General features: G+C 38.0%; 1 protein-coding gene across 4 annotated transcripts in view; it reads left to right on the top strand.

Moving 5' to 3' along the window:
- SH3KBP1 (SH3-domain kinase binding protein 1) overlaps positions 1-22,429 on the top strand; it is a 233,840-nt gene that overhangs the window by 167,869 nt on the left and 43,542 nt on the right. For all 4 annotated transcript variants that reach the window (XM_014960425.1, XM_014960423.1, XM_014960424.1 and 1 more), the window contains 2 exons: positions 2,001-2,076; positions 10,750-10,844. In XM_014960425.1, the coding sequence (XP_014815911.1) occupies positions 2,001-2,076; positions 10,750-10,844 (171 nt within the window). The remainder of the gene's footprint in view (positions 1-2,000; positions 2,077-10,749; positions 10,845-22,429) is intronic.

Raw genomic sequence — 22,429 nt, 5'->3', positions numbered from 1 at the left:
GTTTCTTTCTCTTTGCCCATGATTCTTTTGCTGTGACTTTTAGCTTGTTAAATTTTAGCTTGTTGTGGGTTTATCTGTGTTTTGGTTCATGGCATAAGATCAATGATTCCTGTATGATAAAGCAATTGCAAAATGCTTTCCTTTAATGAATAGTTCTTGAATAACAATTTCATTTTTACAAAAGGAAAAACTCCCCTAAATTAAAGTTTCTGGGTATTCCTTTAGTAAGCATTCCTTTCTGAGTTAAATAGCAGTGCACTTTGGAGTATGTGCTCTCATCATTTTCTAAACAATTTTACGAAGCAGAACTGCGAATAAAGGTTTGATCATGAATGAACATGTACCAAGATGTGCAGATCTCTTGAACTGCTTTGTTTGCTTCTGAACCAAAAGCTGTCTTCCCAATCTTGCTTTCATCTTGAAGGCTTTTATCTGTGTGAATGCCCGATAGCTTCACATTCTTCATTGTATCTCTTCAAGTCCAATTTTTACTGCTTTCCAGCTACATCTCAGAGTCAGCTCTTCTTCATCATCCTTCTTGATTTTAAGCTTCTTCAGCACAGCCAGGTCATGCTCTTCTCTTAGTTTTGCCCTCTCCTGATTTGCAGGAGTCCATCATCTCCTATTTTTCTGTTACCTCCTTAATAGCTGCTTCAGATAATGCTTCTTGTCTCTCATTCCCACCTCAGCAAAGAATTTGGAAAGTTCTGTAGAGTTTTGTTATTGATCTCAGCAGTGCACAAACTCCAGATTGTAAGTAGAGTTTTAAGTTCATCAGAAGGTCAGTTGTTTCTGCTGCCATCTCAAAGTTAAGTTGCAAGAGGACACTTTTGGGTATTGCAATTCATAGTTTGTCTTACTTGTCAACACATATTCTATGACTCTCAAAACCACTTGTCTTCCAGAGGTGTTCTTTTTGCCAGCCTAAAAACCTTGTGTGTGTATTTTATTCCTTTTCATAGATAAATTTTGACATATTTAGTGTACAAAATTACTAATATGGAGTTCTTTGTATTCTTTATACACCTTGAAGTTTTTCAACTACTTCAAGTGCTATATTCCCATTGCTTCTCATACAGATCAGTGTTTTCCTTACGGTCCCCAAGAGATTCTCAGTACATTCAAGACTGAACCTTAGCTCTCTTGTCTCTTAGCTTTTTCTTATAAGACCACTGGAGTGTGGAGGAGGTATTGTGGTGTTTGTGCTTGCCTTACCAGCAAAGGATGTTGAGTTGCAGCTAGGCCTTTTAAGTCCTCATATTTGTATAAACAAGTAATAATTACACTTACATCCTCAACTACATGTGGCTGGGATTTTAAAGCTATATGTCTTCTTTGATAGGTAGAAAAGGTGACAGAGGAGATAGCATGCATATAGTTACTGGTAAAGATACATAAAGATGAATATCACCAATTGTATTTTATTTTGTTGGGGGCAGATAATGTTTGTTTACTGTTCTTTCAGCTTACCTGTCTGAGGCTGATTATTGCTCATACTCCTCTGTAACTTAGTTCTTTTTGCTCAAAATAAACAAAAAAGAGATGTGGTCAGCTTAAAAATCACATTTGATCTAGAGTGACTGAAATTAGTACTCCGTGTATGACAGAAGTCAAGGGTTTTTTTTCCCCTCTCTCTTCTTTCAGTTTTATTTTTGGTACTGAATAGCACCTTTCCTTAAGTAATTTCATCACATATTCGGTCCACCAATGAAATATCTGTGAGTCTTCCTTGAAACTGTGTTAAGGAGTTAATGTTTAAAAAATGTTAGTAAACATTTTTTTAAAGAGATAATTTGAGGATCATATTTTTATGAATTCTTTATCACTTAAAAAAAATAGATAACAATTCCCCCACAGACAAAGCTAAGTATACTTTAATTTGCCTCTGTTTATTTACTGTCCTTTTTCAACTCCTATATTGTATTTCCGTTACAGTTTTTTATGTTGTCTAACTTTTAACTGAACCTGCAAATTTTAAAGGGGAATTTTTTTTTTTTCAGAGTGTTGGGAAGAAATTACCGCCAGCCACAGCAACTCAGGAGCCAACAAAAATAGAAGTGGACAGCAGAACAAAAAGTAGGTTTCGTAGTTTTTTTCCTATGCACTTCATGCTATTAAGCCTCGTAAAAGCAAGCTGAGCACCTTTCTCTGGTTTTAGCTAAAAGAGTGTCCTGTATATATGAAAAGCAATGATGCAAATAGATATATTTAGGATAAACTTTGAGTAGGTGGTACGTAGGCAGAATGCGTTGTTTCACAGAATCCTCTGATTTGTTTTTGCTTTGATAATCCTACCTCAAGTTTTCTGCCACCAAAAATCAGATTAAATTGCATGATCAGCTTTCAGCCTTGAGGGTACTTTGGAACTAATCAGAGTTGAGTAAGATGCAACTTCAGGCTGTAACTTGTAGGTGGGTCATAGAAAAATATCCCTCGTTGTGAGTACCCATGCTTTTTTCCTCTTTTTTCTTTCTTTATGTAGCAGAAATAATCTGTGTGGGTGGTATAGTTTGTATGGGAAATGAACAGTGTCCAAGAACATTTCTGTTTTTGTCGTTTCAATGCTTAGTAAACAAAAAGCAATAATTAAATCTTTTAGGTAGGTCTCAGTGCTGTTCTAGGGAGGCATATGTAGCTAGCTTACCAAATAACTTAAGTGTATATTCCCCATCTTTTGATTTTATTTATATAAAGTTGTAACTTTGTATCTTACAGATTCTCGTTGAAAATAATAAGAAAGAAAATAACATAGCCATACCTTAGAAAAGAAATTGAGTATAATATGAAATGTTGAGTTGTAAGTCTTGCACAGTCCTTCTCCTTCCTTTTAGATAGTTAGCAGATAACATTTTGTCTCAGCACTGAAACACATACAGTCATAGGAAGGCAAGCATCCGGAGCAGCAGAATAGGGGTGTCTGAGAGGAGTGTGTGGTTACGACCTGTTTTACCATGTTTTCAGTTCAGAGATGCAAAAGCAGCCTGAAACAACTTTTAGGGACCTACTGTCCATTAGCTGCACCACACTAATTGACTTGCTGCATCCTCTTATGTTGTTCCCCTTGTGACATAAGGCTGTTAATGGGAAATACTGCAAGAGCTCAATTGCCCTGAGGAAGTAAGCACTTGAAATACCGAAAAATGTGTGAACTGGTAATGCTGAGCAGGGCTCCCGAATTAATATGTTTTGGAATTACCTTTCCTAACCTAGAGGAAAGGTAATTTTACCTTTCCGTTTTTTATCTTCCACCTATTTCTTTCCATGACTGATGCTGTTATTCCTTAGTCTCAACTGGATAAAAAATGCAGTTGCAGTGGCAAAGATCTTACTGAGAGAGGAAACGGGGAGCAGTATCTTCTTCCCTCTCTGCCCACAGAGGCTTCAGCATGGAATGATGATTGCTGCCTCTTCCCACATCTTGATTTGAGTCTGGTTTTTCCTATAGCTTTTCTGATGTGATAAGGCAGTGATTTGCAGCAAGATACTTGATGTGCTTACCATTTGCTCTTAGTATATGCAAGACGTCCTAAGTTCTGCAATGAGATGAGTTGGTCAGAACACGAGATGGAGCAGTATGTTCTATAAGTGCATCTCCCAACAATATACCATGCAAATTTTCCTAAAAAGTGGTCTTAAGGTATTGGGGGACAAACAGTTGACTCTTTGGGGTCAAAGAGGACTTTCTGGCGAAAGGGAGAGCACAGTGAAAGTACAAGTCCTTACATAGCTTGAGTGTTCCCTTGGAAAACATCACTAACCTTTCAGGAATGAAAGAATACATATTTGAAGAGAAGAGAGGAGAGATGTGTAGTTTAGGTTTGCGGGTGCCTTGACCTATAGGAGAATTATTCTGCTGTTGAATTTCCATCTCTTTTAGGCAGCTGGGATGGCACAGGCATGCGTGTGTGTTTATAATTCCATCTCTGGATTGAGTTGTGTTTTTTTTTTTTCTATGACATATCTTGCTTTTAGTTTAAGTGACTTGCAGTGAAGGGGCTATAGTTATATTGTAGAAAGTCAGGATACATTTTTAAGTAGTTCTGTTGGATTCTAAAATTCAGCAAAGCAAAAGCATCCACAATGACTGAGGGTGCTATTGCAGACTACTGAGATTGCAGAAATGGAGTATAAATAAGCAGATAACAACAAAGCAAAGGCAGTAAGTCACAAAATGCATTGATCATGGCACTTAATTTGATTGCTCCACTCACTGACTATTTACAGTTTGTGTTAACCTACTGCATAATAGGAATACCAAAATTCTGTCAAGCAACTGATCTTTTTGGTAGATGGTAGAAGGTATAAGGAGTAGCTGAATCTAGATTAATGGGGCTCTAATTAGTTCTGTTTCTATTTTTTGTTTGATGAGGTGGTGTTTTGACAGTTTGAAGTTCTGTGAAAATATTTATTAGTGCAATCCATTTATGAGTCTTGCGTGTAGCAATTAATAGTAAACCCAAACTCTGCTGAGTGTAGTGTTTGGATTTTTTTCATCTGGTTTGTGGTTTTGGTAAAAAGGATGTGATTTTCCACAAGGACATAGATTTTGTACATTTTATTTCATTTCAGAAACATTTTATGAGCGATAGTTATAGAGAGGAAGCTTAAGTTCAAGGAATACTACTTCAATGCTTCTTGTTTTCTTACTTAGTATTACTTTGTGTCCATATTTATTGATGTATGATTTAGACTTCATCAAGGGGGAAATGCTTAAGCCTCAAAAATCAGCTGTACAGATGTGTTGTTTGTTTTACTAAAAATAAATAAATAATCGTTTTCTGAAAAGTTAGAAGGGTGAATCCAGCCCAGTGGTTAGGTTACGTGAGATGGAGGATATCTTGCCGTGGAGTGGAACTATTCTTGCCTAACAGCATAGAACAGAGGTAAGAGGAGGGAATTGTGTCATCGTGGCCTAAAAGGAAAAGCAAATTCCAGATTCACTGTCCCCTGTGAAATTTAAGCTTGAAGGTATGTTTGTCTGTGGACTGCTGGCTTGAACATCACAGTTTATCTGAACAGTCTGTCAGGAGAACAAACACAAGATACATGGGTTTAAAGTGAACAGGGTCTGCTGACACAGTAAATGGAGTTTGCTCAGTCCTGGTTTGAACAGCATAATATTTAACCAGTCTCTCAAAATACAAACAAATGAATTTACCTGCTACAGTACTGCAGGACCCCAAGTCATAGAGAAAGTCTAATGCATTTACACCAGTGCTTTACACTGCAATTGTAAATATGTATCGAGGCACTGAATTGTGTGGGTGAAATACAGAGCTTGCAACAGCCAAGGTAATGAAACAGCTGTATTCTGTAGGAATGCTGTCTCTTGCTATTGTTCTCCCTCTGAGGCAATGGTTTTTTGAGACTGTATCATATAGGCCATATTTGGAAGTCAGGACAGACTGTGGGACATAAAGTGCTGAACAGAGATGCATGTTAACTACCCCCATAAAATATCCAGTTCTTTTTAGAGAACAGCCCCTTTATAGTGTTTAGGATGGTCTCGAGACTTTTTCTTCAATGAAATATGGGCAGTGAGTGACCACTCGTGACAGATACCTAGTTCTTTGCTGCTGCTTTTTCTTCTGACTTCTGAGCTATGAGGACAATGCTGGGAAGGAGAATTGCACGTCACCCTGGGCCCTTGTGGTCTGTCAGAGAAGCTAGCAACGGCTTTGTTCTTCCTTCCAAAGGACAGGGCTAGGAGGGACATGGGCGGAGAAGATGCTTATTGTTGTGTCGACATTGTACCTAGTCTGGTTGCAACAGTACAATTCAAAAATCACAGAATGTAGCCAAGGGTGAATATTTTCAAATGGGATTATACCTAGCCCAACCCCTCTCAGTTTAGAATATGTCAGGCTAGAAGATGAACAACTTGCATTAGATCCAGCCTGTTTGAGTTGCAGGTATGCTGTAGGTGAGCAGTGCTATCTGCTCACTCAGTTCCCTGAGCAATGCTATGGCAGGTTGTTCTCCTTTGCTTGGGAGGAGCTGTGAGTTTGCAGGGAGAGACTCTGTGGTCTAACAGAGTAAATTATTGTTGAATTAATAATTAAGGACTGAAAATCTCATGAATATATTCTTTTCTCCTCCCTTGCTGTTTCCAAGATGTCTGCTGTTCGGGGTTTATTAGCAGGTATATTTTTAAAGTGTTTTCAGGTCAGTGAAAAAAAGAGAGGCTTCTGGAAGAACCATCTGTGATGTGTAAACCAGCCTTGGATGTCAAATGTAAAAATGAGATTTATCATCTACAGTAGAGGGACACAGTATTGGTATCTTAGTTTGAAGCTTTAATTTGGCTTAAGTATTTACCAGGACTCTAATAGGATATATTATTTTGACCTTTATTTTTTTGGTGGGGTTTTTTCACTCAGAAAACCCTAGAATTCAGCAAGTTCCAGTTGGTCTCTAAGTGCTGTGTCTGAAATTAGTATTTCCTTTTATCTTTTCTTCCTTCCTATCTAAACATAACTGTTGAAATTAGGTGCTTCTACATCCTGTTGTGGTATTGTGCTCTGCTGAGTAAGAACAATTTTAGTACTGGTGACGTAAACTCTTAGATTCTTCCCTGCTTATATTAGTCTGATTTTAAAGGTTCAGATTATTTTGAGTCCTATTGGCTTTGCTTTTACTTACTTAAATCTTGTTGGTCTACCATTCCCTTAGAAGTTGGAAAGCTGACTTTGTCCAGTCACTTAGATTGTTCCAAATCCATCCATGCGGTTGAGACCTAGCTCTGTTGCAGCATGACCCAAAGGGCCCTTGTTAGGCAGAGGAATGTATTGATTTAGTGTATGTCAGTGTGAATCGCACTCAAGGAGTCCAGACTTATACTGTACATAAATCATGAATTTTTTCCACGGCTGTGCCTTCACTCTGAGTTATTGTGCCAGCCTTCAGAGCACAGGGTGGCTGTAAGCCTCCCCCAGCTACCTCTTGTGCCTCTCACATGTGGCTCTTCATGAACTGCATCAGCATTTTGTTTGAGCTTAAGATCTGGGTTTTAACATTTTTCCCTAGTTTAATTCCTTGTTTCTCTGCTATCTGGATATTTAAAAAAAAAAAAAAAAGTTAAGACCTGGGTGGAGAGGGTGGATAGGTTCCTGGGAGAACAAAATTCTTGATGTCAAAACTAGAAGGTGAAAATGTGTAGCCATTTTCTATGCGTGAAAGACTGAGTTCTTTGGTTAATGTCTTGCTGCTTTTGACAGCCACTTACTGCAAGATCCACATTCACACATAGTTTTAGAGGAAAAGCTTAAAAAAAGAAAAAGAAAGAGAGCACTTAGTTTAGTGATTATCACCTGACTTTTCCAGATGCTGAAACCACAACCTTCTATCTCCTCTTGTCTGTTGGGGCCTTCATCTTGAAGGATGATTCAAATTTACAGTCTTCAAATAGCAAGGGGAAGCTGAGGGAGGATTGCGTTATATGACTCGGGAGACACGAGCTCCCTGGAGACACTTGCTGTTCAAAGCATTCTTTAACCTGAAACAGATGGGATTCATCCACGCCTTGGGCAAGAGCTGCACCACTTGCATTCTTTCAGAATAGTACCATTACTGTGGTATAGTGGCTATTCTTCTCTGTTGGTTAGCTGTGCATTGAGTTTGGCTTCCCATCTAATCTTGAAATAATGTATAGATTATGTACTGTGTAAAGATTATAGACAGTGTATAGATTATATACTGAATGGAGGAACAATTTATGTAATTGAGAATGGATACTCGGGATACTCCTTGATCCTAGATGGTGTTTGCCTCTGAGAACCCAGCCTGACTTCTGTTCTGTATCCCAAAAAAGAGGTGCTAAGCCTGTTTCCAGTAACCAGAGACTTCCTGGAGTATACAGCACTCAGCTTCTTTAGTACAGTATTCTATCTGCATCTCCTCTGTACTAATTCACTGAATCTATTATTTAGCAAAACTGTTTTTCAGGATGGGGATACTCTCAGAATAGGGAAAAAACCAGCCATGATTATTTAAGGGAGCGTGCACACTGAAGTGTAAAAATGTGCTGAATCTTGTGTTTCTCTTATATGCTGCTCTGTATCTACCTGACCTAAATCAGTATGCGTCAACTTTTCACCAGCTTTTACATAAAATATTATTATACTGTCTTGAAGACAATATAGTGAGCAGGTGAATCATCCTAGCTGGGTCCATGAAGAGAGATCCAGACCATTTCTCCAGAAAACAGTTAGACGCCACTTTCATCACTTGAAATCTGAGTTGTGATGTGGTGGTTCTCACATGCCCAGTCGTTTGGCAATGATACCAGATGTTTATTTGACAGTGTTCCCTGCTCTCAGAAGCAGCAAAAGAGGCTTATTTTTCCCTTGCTGATATTTTTTTCAAAGACCGTGTTCATTTCTTCATCTGACTCTTGTTTCTTCAGAGACATCAGAGGGAGTATGGTGGGATGACCCCAGCAGCAGCTAAGCTCCACCCAGCCACTTGCTCCCCTGTAGGGGAGAGAATAGGGGGAGCAAAAGTAAGAAAACTCATGGATAAATACAGTTCAATAAGTGAATAAAAGAGGGGGAAAAAAAGGTGACACAAAGACAGTCATTCACCTACCAGAAGTAGACCAGTGCCCAGCCAGTCTCCAAGCAATGGCTACCTCCCAGTTCAACACCCCACGAGCCCACCCTTCTTTATTGATGAGCAGGAGGTTATATGGCACAGAATATCACCTTCGCTCAGCTTCTTGTCCCAGCTGTGTCCCCTCTCAGCTTCTTGCCCATCCCTGGCCTACTTACTCAGGGGCAGAGTGCAGAAAAAGAGAAAAGAGAAAGCCTTGGCACTGTGCAGGTATTGCTCAGCGATAGCCAAAACATTGGTGTGTTACAAGTGCTGTTTTAGCCACAAATCCAAAATACAGCACCATGCAGGCTACTGTGAAGAAAATTAACTCTATCCCAGCCAGACCCAGTACAGGGTGGGGCCAGAAAGTCAACAGCTAAAAATCCTGGGTAAGGTTAAATTTTTGTATTCAGGAAGCCAGTGCTACATAAAATTCATGCCCTTTCTGAGTGGCAGTGTGAGAACTGGAGAAGAGCTTTCCTCTTCCCCGTTAGTACCATTTCATTTCTCAGGCTGATTGTGCTTACAGCCAGCAACCCTTCACATGCGCGTGTGTTGATTGCTTATTTAAGGTTGGTGTTCCTGTCACTAAACTTTAGCAGTTGGGATGCAGCTTCTGAGTCAGAGCCCTAAATTTCGGTACAGGCATGTGAGTTTAGTGTCTGGGCTCCAGTGGGTCCCAGTGAAGATCTGTCACCGCTCTACAGGGAGTTCAGAGCATGATTCAGCTAACCGAATGTAGGTGTATGCTCTTGGGGTGAAGAGCGGCTCTTAAGGCTTCACTCACTTTAGTGACTTGCTCTCCATTGACTGTAGTGCAAGTGTAGACACTGATATTGTCGGTTTCTAACACCAGAGGCCCAAATCTACATCCAGATGCCAGGCCCAACCATGGGGCTGAAACCAGTAGCCTGCATCTGGAGGTGTTTGAGATACCCCAGGGTACTTCGTCTTGCCTGCAGCTGCCAGGCCAGAGGGACCTGGCTCTTCCACGGGTTGTGCATCGTATCAGTCAACCACATGGGTAACTTATTTGCTAAACCAGTGTCTGAACTAAGACAGTCTGGCACTTAGTCTGGGCAGATGGACTGGCCACCCTGGTGGAGCCTCAAATACCCACAAGTGTGATAACGCAGGTTCTCTTAACAGTAAATATAAAGAAACAAGTCCTGTTGTCTGAAATGAATTTAGATTTCCACAGCCTGCAAGTACCTGTTTCTCTGCATCAAACGTGACAGTTGACTAGAGTTAAGAGGTCACCAAAATTGAGGCATTTCAAGTGAGGTGAACATTTCTACAAAGTCACATGCCCTTCTACAAAGGGTCTGGTATTTTCTGTGTGTGTTTCTTTGGTATTTTTAAATCTGCTGTCTTAGAGTACCACATATTTTTATACATTATTTAACAGCTGGAATACATATTCCCTTTTTATTTCTAAGGCACATTGACATACTTGTCTGTTGCACAGCAACATGGTGTAAGTAACTGCCTCTCATGACAACTGCCTTTTATGATTTCTGAGTAGGAGTGCTGGCTGCTGTATTTTCCAGATGAAAGTTGAGATGATGCTCTTATTTATAGATAGTAGAGGGAAAAGGGGAAAGAAAACTTTAGACTAATATTCAAAACTATTCTTTTATGCTGAGTGTACAGAAGGTTTAGTTATGAATGCCTTTACATTTATTAATGTATTATTTATTATTTTATCATCTTTATAGACTCAGAAATACCTGTTTTCTTGCACACCAGGGGATAGATAAGCTATGTCAACCTACTGCGTTCTTTATGCTTCCAATTTATGTGATCTGGTGGAGGGCTGTATCAGTGGAACTATTGAAGCAAGTTTCAGATACAGGCTTACTCTAAGCAAAAAGGTTTGTGGCAGGTTGCTGTCTGGAGAAATTTCATTTGAGATAATGGTTCTAGGGGCTCCAGCACCAAGTCCCTGGATGACGTGTGTGGGAATGCTCATCAGTGTGTAGTTTTTTAAATATTTCATAGTGTTTATGAAGGTCTAAAATGCAAAAGAGAAAGATGGCAAGAATAAACAAAGCAGCGCAAAGAGACACTTGTGGAACATTTTATGAAGATTTTCACCCTTGGACAAGCAGTTGTTATAAAGTGGCAATTTATCACATTGAATGTTCTTCCTTTCAGCCAAGGAGTATTGCAAAGTGATATTTCCATATGAAGCACAGAATGATGATGAACTCACAATCCGAGAAGGTGATGTCGTCACACTTATCAGTAAGGTAAAAGCAATATTTTTCTCCTATAAGCAAGGTTCCAGTTTTTAAAATTAGCATCATTCAATTGCAGTAAAAAGCCTATTTGTGCCTCTGGCAGTGTCCTTCCTAAAACAATGCTAGTTTGAAACATTACATAGACTTCAGAGCACCCTACATCTCCTTTTTTGCTTTAGAGCCTTACCTTGGTAATGTTAAGTGAAGAACAGCTGATGTGTACTCTTGAGTTTACAAGTTTTTACTATTCATTTTAATTTTAATCTGTTGGCAGATCTACATAAATTGTAAATTGATCCCTGTAACAAAAATAAAACCCTAGAAAATAAAGTGAAAGGCTCAACAAAGCAGCAGCATTGGAAACCTCTGTTAGGTGTGTGAGTTATTTTTCTTATAGGAATTGCTAATTGGATTTTTTGGGTTAGATGGAGATAAGGTGCCTAAATCAGCTTAATGAACTAAACACTTATTTAAAATGTAGCCACCCTTAAAACTATGCTAAAGCAAAAAAGATAATGAAATGTAAATTAAATTAAATAATTTTAGATCTATGTTCTTTTCTTTAAAATTAATTGAAATTATTCAAGATTAGAAATGAAAACCATTGCCAGGATTTATACTAAATCTCAAAAAACTATGCAGTATGATGGTGAGTAAAGAGTTGGCTTTCTTTTAGAAAAGCTGTGCACCATGTTACACAGCACTTAAATTTCCTGCTGTTGTTTAAAGATTTTACAATTTGTTTAAATGTTTCTGACTGCTGGACGTAAGTATTTGGGAAAAGAAAGCTACAAACTAGAAAAGGCTGTGGATTTTGCATGATGAAGATGAATTGTAATGATGTGCGCAATGGTGCTGCTGTTGGTTTTGCTTATATGAAAGTAAAAGAATGAATTCTATAATTGATAAGTTTCATAAGAAATTGTTACTTGACTGAGCAATTTGGCACATGGGCGGAAAACCCCAAGAACCTTGGGAAGTACATCTGGGGCAGTGTTTGCTATGTATGAAGCCATTTGCAATCCTAGAGGACATCTTCTTTGTCCTGAAGAATATACATATAACTAAGGAAAAATCATCAGACATTTGGTAGGAATTGAAACTTCAAATTTAAATTGTGTACATTAAATATCCTTTAAAGACTTGCCCTAGCTGACTTTTTTGTTTAGCTTGTCCTGAAAACTGTTTGGTTTTGCCTGATATGGAACATTGTGTGAGTATTTAACACTGTCTCTGATCATGGAAATGGCTTTTAAGATGTTGTTCCTGTCCACTTTACGCTTTATTGACCAGGTTGACTTAACTCTCTGAGATGGCTGGTCTCCAGGTGGAGCTGTGTTCTTCAGTATACATAGATAAAAAGACAATTACTTTACTGAGGTTTCAATATGATATTTTATTTGCTTGCTTTTTTCTCGTTTTCTTCTTCCTGCTGCCACTGCCCCTACAATGGAAGGCTATTTGTCTTTTATAATAACTGAGCTGATGATTTGGCTGAATTGATCAGATTTCACAACTATGCAGTGAGGAGTTTGTCAGTATGTTCTCTAGGATATGCCCCTGTCCTGCTCTCCAGCCTGATGGTATCAAGCCACTGCAGACATTTCATTTATTTTTCTTCTTTCTGTTGTATATCATATGTCTACAAACAGTGACATAAAACTGTTCCTCTAGAGAGTGGGGGATCTCAATGCAAAAAGACTTGGCTTTTCTCCATGGATGCTTTTTTATGCTGTGTCTGAACTAATCTGAGATATTGAAGAAACAGTGCTTAACAAGGAATCTCTTTGCAGATTCTTTTGTGGTTTGCAGATCTCATTGCAGTTGGACTTGTGGGGGTTTTTCATCTGTTTTAACACACAGTTTAAAAAATAAAATTCAAGTGATATGGAGTCAGGGCCCTTGTTGTAGAGTTCTGGAAACAATGGGGTCTTCTCCATGCTGTGTCATGCAATATAGTAACTTTATTTTAGTCCAAGTCTCTGAAGCAGGTGTCTCCTGTAATTTTGATTTTAGTCAGCAATAACAAGGTCAGCCTCACCTTTCTGCCCACTAATGGCTTCTGCTAGAGAGTTGCCTTTTACCTGGAATTCAAATTGCTGTGCTTAGAGTGTCCTTTCCATACCAATTAGTGATCCATACTGACTAGGAGGAATTAAATAGAAATTTATAATGTACTTCAGAAACTGTTACCATGGTTTTGATTTGCTATCAGATTACAGAGTCCCTTTTAATCTATTTGCAAGCAATTGTTTTGCAGGGTTTGCTTTTTGTGCTGGACAGCACTAGAGAAAATTTATTCTTCCCAATTACCTAGACTAAGGAGAGAAGATGGTTACTTTTAAAGAAAGAGATAGGTGTCACGGTACTCCTACAACCACAGACGCATTATCATAAAATAACGTTGAAATCACTAAAACCAGAAAGTTATATGACTTCTCATTATGAAAAGTCCCTCGCTAGGCCAATCTATTTTCACACAATCAGATCTATAAGAATGTTGATCTATAAGAATTTAAACTCCTACTGAATTTGCATTTAATTGAAAACAATGGCATTCATGAGAATGTGTGGAAGTGGTTGAAGTAATAAGGAGTGAGTGACACAAGAATGGGAGAGAAAGTTCATGAAACTAACACAAAATGAATTACAAGAATCTTGGAAGCATGAAGATGAGATAGTGTTTGATAAGTGCTAAGAGGAGGGGGAGTAACTGGTAAGTTACTAGGAGAGCCTGCGCATTTGTGCACATGCATCTGAGAATATGTGTGTGAGGAAGCTGTTAGTCTGGTATTCACCTTAAAGTGCTAAAACTTTATTTTGTGGAAAGAGTTACAAAGGAGTGGTATCAGTAATGGCAGAATTCAAAATTACCATTTTAACAATGTCCCTGCAGATAAAAGAGATAAGATTATACCAGATTTCTCTTTTCTTCGGCTAAATTAGTTATAAAAGTCCTTTTGTCAAGATCATCAAATATCTACCTTACATAAAGAACAAAGCAATATTTTATTTTGTCATGGCCTTTGCAGAATCTCTTTCAAGTTCTCACTCTGTTTTGATGGATGTTGAGATCTTGAATCAAAAGCTGATCAGACCTTTCCTGTGGGCCTCTATGATAAGGGAATTTGAATGTCTGAGGTTTTTAATGAAATAGCTAAGGAATACTTTGAAAGGATTTGCTGAATCACAAGTGAATTCCCTAGTCATTGGAGAATGTGCTGATAAGTTTTATTAAAAAGCTGAAGTGATTCAGTAGAGGTTCATCCATCATTTACTGGTCAGAACAGTATGTGTTTTGGGAGATATCAGGGGATGGATGGCATTATGCAAGAATGATAGCCAAAAATAATTGCCACTTAAACAGCATATTGAATAATTATTTTTTTTTTTATGAATTGCATAGTCCTAAATAATGGGAAGGGTATATGATGAGAGGGACTCAAAGCATATGATAGTAATAGTTGTTTTCTCATAGGTTAAAATTTACCTAAAAGACTAGAAGAAACTAACTTCACATAAATGTATTACAAAAATTTCTGGAAAATATTTTTCTCTCTTCCTTTTCCCCAATGAAGCAAACACCCTTGTAGATACATAGAAAATAATTCACTTATTAATTACTGAACACTAAAGTGGACAAATGGTAGTCTTTAATTCCGTCATGCAAAATATTTAAAATATTGCTCAGAATTGTAAAGGAAGGTAAAAACTTCATCTTGAAGGTAATAAAACAGTAGACTCGGTACATTTGCTTTGCAAAAAGAGGTCTAAGAAAAATACACCTTTGGAGGAAAGAGAACAAAAAGCAAAATACAGTCATTTTACTTGTACAGTTAAGGTGATTGTTGTGCAATTTGATGATAAGATACATTCATAAACAGAAAAAATATGAATTACAAGAGGCCGTGAGATTGACCCTGTAAGTTATTCTTTGTACTGTCAAACATTTTTATTCCTTAGGTAACCTTTTTAGTGTCTCAAAAATGCTCCTGACAGCCTTTGAATAAGGACAAGAACACTGGTAGTGGCTCCCCTGTGCACTGAAGGGGAGTGGCAAACAAGTGTTTTATCATGCTCAAATATTGATTTTGGAGATTGTATTTGTAATAAATAGTCACTTTTAAGCAACAGAAGATTCAGGTGGCATTTTTAACTGTCATCTTGACAATCGTAGGATTTTTCATTTTAGACATAACTACTGTAGGCTACTTTCCAGTGTTAATAAAGACTCTTTATGGAAACACTACAAATTTCTTAGTAACTCCAATAAATTCTGACAAAATACAAAGGTTTTTGGATACAGAAAATCACCTGTGTAAGGAGTCGATGATAATAGCAAAATAATTTCAAAGCAAATACATCAAGCACACACTGGCAACTGTGCACTCATCTGAAAGAGGTTTTATTTGCAAGAGTGTGAAAGATTTCATTGCACTGTATCAATGTGCAGTGCAATATCACTGCAGTGCTCTAGGCAGTAAAGTCCACTTTGTTCCCAGGAATGAAAATGGTCCGGATAAATATAATTAACTACTTCAAAAATCATTGTAAATTCAAAAAGCTGACAGTAATATAAGGGTATCCTCACCTGAACCCTTATTATCAGAGTAGAAGTAGTGGAGAGTGATACGAGCAGCAATTCTGCTAATTCTGAATTTACAAGATGTTGAAATTAATAGGTGTCAATATATTAACTGGAGTGATAATGTTGTCCCTTGCTCTGCATATCTGACCGGCTGTCCCTCAGCCTCCACCTACCTGGATTGCAAAGCCTTTCTTCTCCTGCTGGAGGCTAGTGGCCAAATACGTGCCGTTAGTGGTAGGAGCGTGTTACGCTGAAGTGATGGATGAACATAATAGGGGGTCCTTTCTGATTTGCAAAGAGCTTTCGTGAGGAAGCGAGTTTCACAGAGGGCGTCCAGCCTCCTTTTGGATTCATCAAAACTGTCTGAAGGATTAATGAATTGAGAAAGCAAGCAACAGCGCCATACTGTAGCCTCCAAAAAATCTTGCCGATGCTTTTCAAATAGTACTGGGCAAGTTGATGCATAGGTATCACGAAAGACACAACAGACTAATTACTGTCTCTAGTGAAAAACTTACATGACAAATTATCTGGTCTAGATATTTAATGACAATCCAGATGTTTAATGGCAGTCCAATTTGTAGTGCTTAATTCTGTGTTGGGGAAAAAAGAGTCATAAACTTAGTTCCTAGAAATAAGCATACCGGCAGTCAGTTTTTGCAAAGATAGCATTTGAGTTTGGTGTTATTGTTAATAATTTATTTTACTGTGAGATTTGCAAGATCTGTGGTTTTCAAAATGCTGCACATTCAGTGAGTCCTTGCCCCGAAGCACATGCAAATGAGCGGTTAGACAGAAAAGTAAGTAAGCACAAGCAAGTAGAAGAGTATAAGGAAACAATGAGATGAGATTCAGTCTCAATACTCTCTTTCATATTTTTCTTTCATATTTTCATATTTTCTTTCACTATTGCAGTGACTGCTCCCTGTGTTTGTCTGTGTTAGAGTATGGAATCTGTCCTTGTGCGGAGTGCTTAATATTTTCCAATTGTTAGGGTGGTCATTAGGCACTTAATTTCACCCTCACCCTATTTATAGACAGTTACCCGAGTGTGGCCCTTTTGCCAAAACAATTCTCCCAGTTTTCTCTCTTACAACATCTTTAAATGCTCATCCTGGTGCAGGAGGTAATTGTCCAGAGCGTTTTCTTTAGCTGAGCGATTGCCAAGGAGAAGTCGGCTGGGTAGGGCTGTGAAGGAAAACAGCTGCTCTAACGGATGCAGGAGGCTCCTAAAGGGATGAAATTAGTAAGTGCTATGTACAAGAGTCTTGCCAGTGAGTTGAGGCCGTGAGCAGGGGAAGGAGCAGGAACCGGACAGTGTGATAGAGGAGGATGCTAGCTGATACTTAATTGAACATTTTGCTAGCTTGTGGTGTCTCTAGGGTAGAAACCTCTCTGTTTCTGCATTTATTTCCATGGAAGGGAGTTCATCGCTGAGTTTTTCTATACGCTTTTAATTATGAGCAGCACACACGTACTTTACAACGCTTGGTTATAGAAATATGTGGAGGAATTAGAAGACTTTCAGTTTTCCTTTCAGTATGAGAAAATAGGTAGATTGTATCACTCATTTTTCCATATTAAGATGAAATTTTTGATATTTTCTACTCTATAGGTAAAAAAATCCACAGTGATATTTGAGATCATTCAATATAATGCTAATTGGCGAAGAAAACATAATTTTTCAAAGAAGAAGTAGGGTGGCGTAAGGTTGCCTCTTTACAAAAAAGGGAAGAACTTAGTCATATTTCATGGTAGTCATTCAGGTAATTTTGTTTTTCCTTGGTTGATAGCTAAAAGCTTTTACCATATTTTTAAAAATGAGTTTACTAGTATAACAATACAAAAAAAATAGGTTATGCAGGGGAAAATACAATCTGGTTTAATAAAACATAAAAATGTCTTTCTGTCAGAGCAACACAGTGGATTTTTGTTGACACTAAATATTTGCTCACACAGATGCCCCTATTTGGGGTTTTAATACAAGATATTTTGAGCATTTGTAACTTCTGCAACAATCTTGCATACAGAAACTGAAAGGAATACAGTAAGTAAACATCAAATAACATCCAGCTTTAAGAAAGCTTTTATGATAGGTTTAAGAAATCATTTATGATGTTTTCTGTGTAAAGAATAGCATGTAAGCAATAAAGGCACTAACTGCTTGCCTTTAGAAATAAATAGGTATTTCCCTTAGAGAGAACAATACCATAAAGTATCTCAGTGCATGCCCTTTTCTCTCCTGAGTTAACCATGAATTATTCAGCACATCTTTCGCCAGACCTAATAGCCGTGCCTAATCTGCTTTCTGTGTTCCTTGCTCCCTACGCTGTGCTCAGCGACAGGTTTTCCCCCCAGACCTCCTGCCTCCTTAGCTGATTGAGAAACCTGCTCGTACTGAAGCTGCTGATTTCATACAAGAAATTATGTTGCAAAGGGTGCGTGCTGAGGGTGCACTCTGACATGATTGATGGTAGGTGGTTGCTGAAAGAGATGGTTCTGCTGCTTCCCTCTTGCCTTGCATCTGGCAGCCTTGGCCACAGGACGTGCAGGGGCATGTGAGTAGGAAAGGGTGATCTGAGGAGCAGGATAGCCCCTGCAGCCTGCCAAGGGACTGGCTTACTGGTAGTGGTACTTTTCCCTGACCTGAAACTTCCCTCTGAAGGTTTTGACCTAATGGGAATAAGAAGGTTTGGATTTTTGCTGGGTCTCAAACCATGGTGCCATGCAGGATGGTAACTGGAGAGCAAGAGGTCCTGCAGAACAAGACCCTTTTGACGTGCTGCTAATGTCTGTGGCAAGTGCATAGGGTAACACTTGTGTCAATGAGTAGAAGCATGAGTATTTCCTTATATGAGTGATATGAAGCAGTTACATAAAACTTGTGGGGACACTTGTGAATGAATAAATATGTTCATTTTCTAAAATGATTTGATATATTTAGTAAGTTACAGAAAAAACAGACCGTGAGCAAATGTCCTCCCATTTCCTGCCTGAACCTTGTTCTTGTCTAAGACTTTGGAATGTTTATAAATAAATTTTTAACACTTACTAGTGTCTTGCAGAATTTCTTGGCTGATGTGATTAGCAATGAGGCATTAAGTAGGGTATGTCTAGAGACAAAGCCCAACAATGTGTTCAATAAGGTACCAGGTGCAGCTTACTTTAGAACTGGTATCTTTAGAAACATTACTGAAACACTAATATTTGAGCTCAGTACTTAAATAAACTGTGAAGCCTGAGATTAGTACAGGGGAGGGGGGAGCAGCCAGCACTTGAATGCTCTTCTAGTTAGTAGATTGACAATATTTTTATTTTTTTTTAAGTATACACTGAAGTTCTCTTTTCCTGTTCTTGTTATCACTGACTGCAATGCTATAGCAGTACCTTCAGAGGAAGGGATTCTGTTGTTCCTGGGAAGTCACAAATTCGAATTTTCACAAATGGAAGTTTGTGCCAAGCTATGTAGGTGAAGTGGCAGGATCCCCCATGCGTGCAATGCTTGAAGATTTGCATCATTTGGAAAGAGTTAGGTTTCTTTGAAAGTATGTTTAATACAGCCAAGCTAATCTAAAATGGTGACATATTTTAAGATAAAAAAGGAAAGAAATTTTTCTCTGCCCTGTGCTTACAGAAGATATCGCTGAAATGCTGAGGTGTCTGGAAAACTGTGATTATTGCTCACAATGTAGGCTTTAGACTCACTGCTTAGCTTCATCCTTTCTTTTATCCTGAATGCTGGGTTCACCTGCTGGTTTGATGGTATTATCTGAAGTCCACCCTTTTCAGAGTAGGGAGTGCTATTTAAAGGGAAAGTAAAAATGCACATATAGTGCCAAGTAATTAGTAATTGTAATTAGAACCCTGGTCCTAAGATGTCTGTGATGTAAATAGTAATAGCATTAAATAATCCTTCAAATGTTTTGTTCTATGTTTTTATAATCTTTCTAAAGAAAAAAAATGTAATTATGTAAATATTATATCTTGGCTTATCAGAGACATAAATTATGTCTGTTACTAGCACCACTTTTCTTGTTTGTGTTGGCTAATTTAGTTTTAATTTGAGTATTGGAGTGCTAGAGTTTTATGACATATAACATATTTATTTCTCCATGATATTCTGCTGACTGAACATTGCAAGTGAAGTAAATCCCCAGAAGAGAGTGTTTTGTTCAATGAGCAATGTGTTTTTTCCTGTTTGCACAAATATTTCTTGAAAGCATTTCAGCTTCATTACTGATTAAACGATTTACTCACAGAGTTTAAAGGCAAAGCTTAGATTAAGCCTGAAACAGATTTAACAAACAAAATATATTGGTCTGCTAGGTCCTCTAATCTAACGTCCTGGGTGTTGCAGGTCATTCATTGCTCTCCACCAGTTCGTTTTTTTACAGGGCCCAATAACTTGATAACTTGGGCCGTTTCTTGAATGCTGTGTCTTCTGGAGTGGGTGTATCTTCTTGTTGCTCCTTCCAGTAAAAAAGATATTGTCTGGAAAGAGTAATATAACTGCAGCTGAAATAATGTTGAATTTCTGATGGTCTCTCCCATTTCCTTCTATGCAATGTTGACATGGTAAATTCTTAGTAGAACCTTGGAGCTTGTGGATAAAGAAAAATATATTTGTTTGACTTTCTAAGTTTTAAAAGATGCCACTGGTGTTATCAGATGTAAGGTTCCCTACAGTTTGGGCATGAGAGCTGACAGGAGCTGGGAAGGATCAGTGCAGGATTTGGGACTTTCAGGACATAGTCTGAGGCCCTGAGTAGGATCAATCAATCACCAGGTTAGGGGCCAAACAGACCCAGACTGGGAGATTTCCTCTCATGCTTTTTGTCCAGTATTTCATAAAATGGGTGTGCTCCAGGACTGCTTCAGAAGACTAATTTTTTGTCTGTTGGACTGGCTTTTTTATCAAAATGATGTTGGATTAAGTAGTTGTTGAGAGATTCATTCTGCCTTTTTGCCAGATTTTAAAATTTTGTTTCTGCTGAGTACTTGATTACTAACCAGATGCTTTAAATCATAGCCATTTTCTTCAAAAGTATTTAACAAATTTTGCACTATACTGTAAGGTCTAAATCCCAGTAATGAGTTTACTAAAGGTTGACCACTTTGAATACAGTCTTAGGTAACACAAGGTGGGTGTAATGTAAGCATCTGGAGACATGTTTTCCTTCATTCATAGGTATTTTACCAAGTTTTATGAGAATTTATGAAGACTCTAAAACCAATTATGTTCTAACTTTATTTTAAAAGTTGGATTTTGAGAAAAATATGTATACTGAATGTCATAAGAAATTTTAAAGAAATATTCTTGAATATTATTAAACTGCTTTTCTCACCCAGCTTTAACATGATTTTGTTGTTTCCCCATAATGACAAAGTTGTATCAATGAAGATCTGATGCGATGTGAGGTCAGGTTTTGTTTAGTTCAGTTCAAAGTTATCAGAGTAATGCTGGTCTTTGACACTTGTTTTTGCTGAAAAATTTTCCACAAATATTTATATATTTTATATATACATTAACAGGATGAAAAAGAAAGTAGACATTTCCCGGCACATTATTGGGTTTTCCCACTGATGTCACACACCAACTTTAAAAATCACAGAGCTGGTCCTGTGGCCTTCTCCAGCATTTGTGAGAGGTGGGACCTCTTGACCCCATGTGTTGCAGTTGAGCCCAGAGGCAGTCAGCAGCCCTGCCCCATGGGTGCTCTGTCGTGGGCCTTCAATCCTCATATTTAGTAGCCTTTATATGTTACATATATCTCTGCATGTATGGATGACGTCTTGATAAGTGTTATAGATGCATTTGTTCATAGCAAAGACGGTTTGTTTTTCTTTATATTACAAGGTTGGTTATCAATTGTGGAAAGACTGCTAGAGAGATGCTTACAATGAGGGTAGTAATACCATAATGTGCAGCTGCCAGCATAGCAGAGCTGACACATGAAAGCTCTTGGGACAAGTGTAAAAGGTATTCATGGCTTTCTGAATAATGAGAGTTTACCAGCTCAACATTCTTCTTGATGAGAACCCACTTTACAAGGGCAGAAGGAAAACAGGTATTTGATGAATACAACTGCTGGGAATTTTTTTTAATTATGCAAAGAACTATGTATTCTAGTGGAAATTTCTGTGAAACTGTGGTATCCTACCATGAAAATTTCACTTTTTCAAACCCTGCACTGTTATGGTATCTCAATAGTCTGAATACTCTAAATTTTTACTTTGTATATTTAGCTTGCCAATTGTATATTTTAAGTTTAGTAGTCTGTAAATCTCAAGTTAAAAAGAGAATTTTCATAGGCCAGTGTTTTAGAAGGCTTCTGTACATCTACTTGCATAGCAGAAAACTAATTTGAGCACTCCAACAGCATATGCTTGGCAGCTACCTTTTCTGAAGACCTGCTTGTTCTTGTTCTTGGCATTGCTTTCTGTCCTAGCTATAATGATGAAGTCTGTATGATGAAATATTTCTATATCAAAAACTTTAATCAGAAAAGCTGAAAAGTGAGTAGTTATGTATTGATGTCTAAGCCAGGACCGTTACAAAGTAGTAGCACATTCAGAGGCCCAGCCTGCGCAGTGATCTGCTCCCTCAGAAAAACAGAAGTCCTATTTGCAGATGAAAAGATCATCCTTTTTCAGATTTATTTCTTCAGGAGTTTACACAGCTGCAGTTACGGTTGTACATTGGAGAGAAAATGAATGTATAGCTTGTTACTTTGTTGTGGGACCTTGGGTAGTAGGAAAGAACTTACAATGAGGGTAGTAATACCATAATGTGCAGCTGCCAGCATAGCAGAGCTGACACATGAAAGCTCTTGGGACAAGTGTAAAAGGTATTCATGGCTTTCTGAATAATGAGAGTTTACCAGCTCAACATTCTTCTTGATGAGAACCCACTTTACAAGGGCAGAAGGAAAACAGGTATTTGATGAATACAACTGCTGGGAATTTTTTTTAATTATGCAAAGAACTATGTATTCTAGTGGAAATT

Source organism: Calidris pugnax, unplaced genomic scaffold (genome assembly GCF_001431845.1).
Source record: "Calidris pugnax isolate Ruff unplaced genomic scaffold, ASM143184v1 scaffold188, whole genome shotgun sequence".
Taxonomy (NCBI): Eukaryota; Metazoa; Chordata; class Aves; order Charadriiformes; family Scolopacidae; genus Calidris; species Calidris pugnax.
Note: the sequence above shows the minus strand (reverse complement) of the source record. Positions and strands in the feature narration are given on the sequence as shown.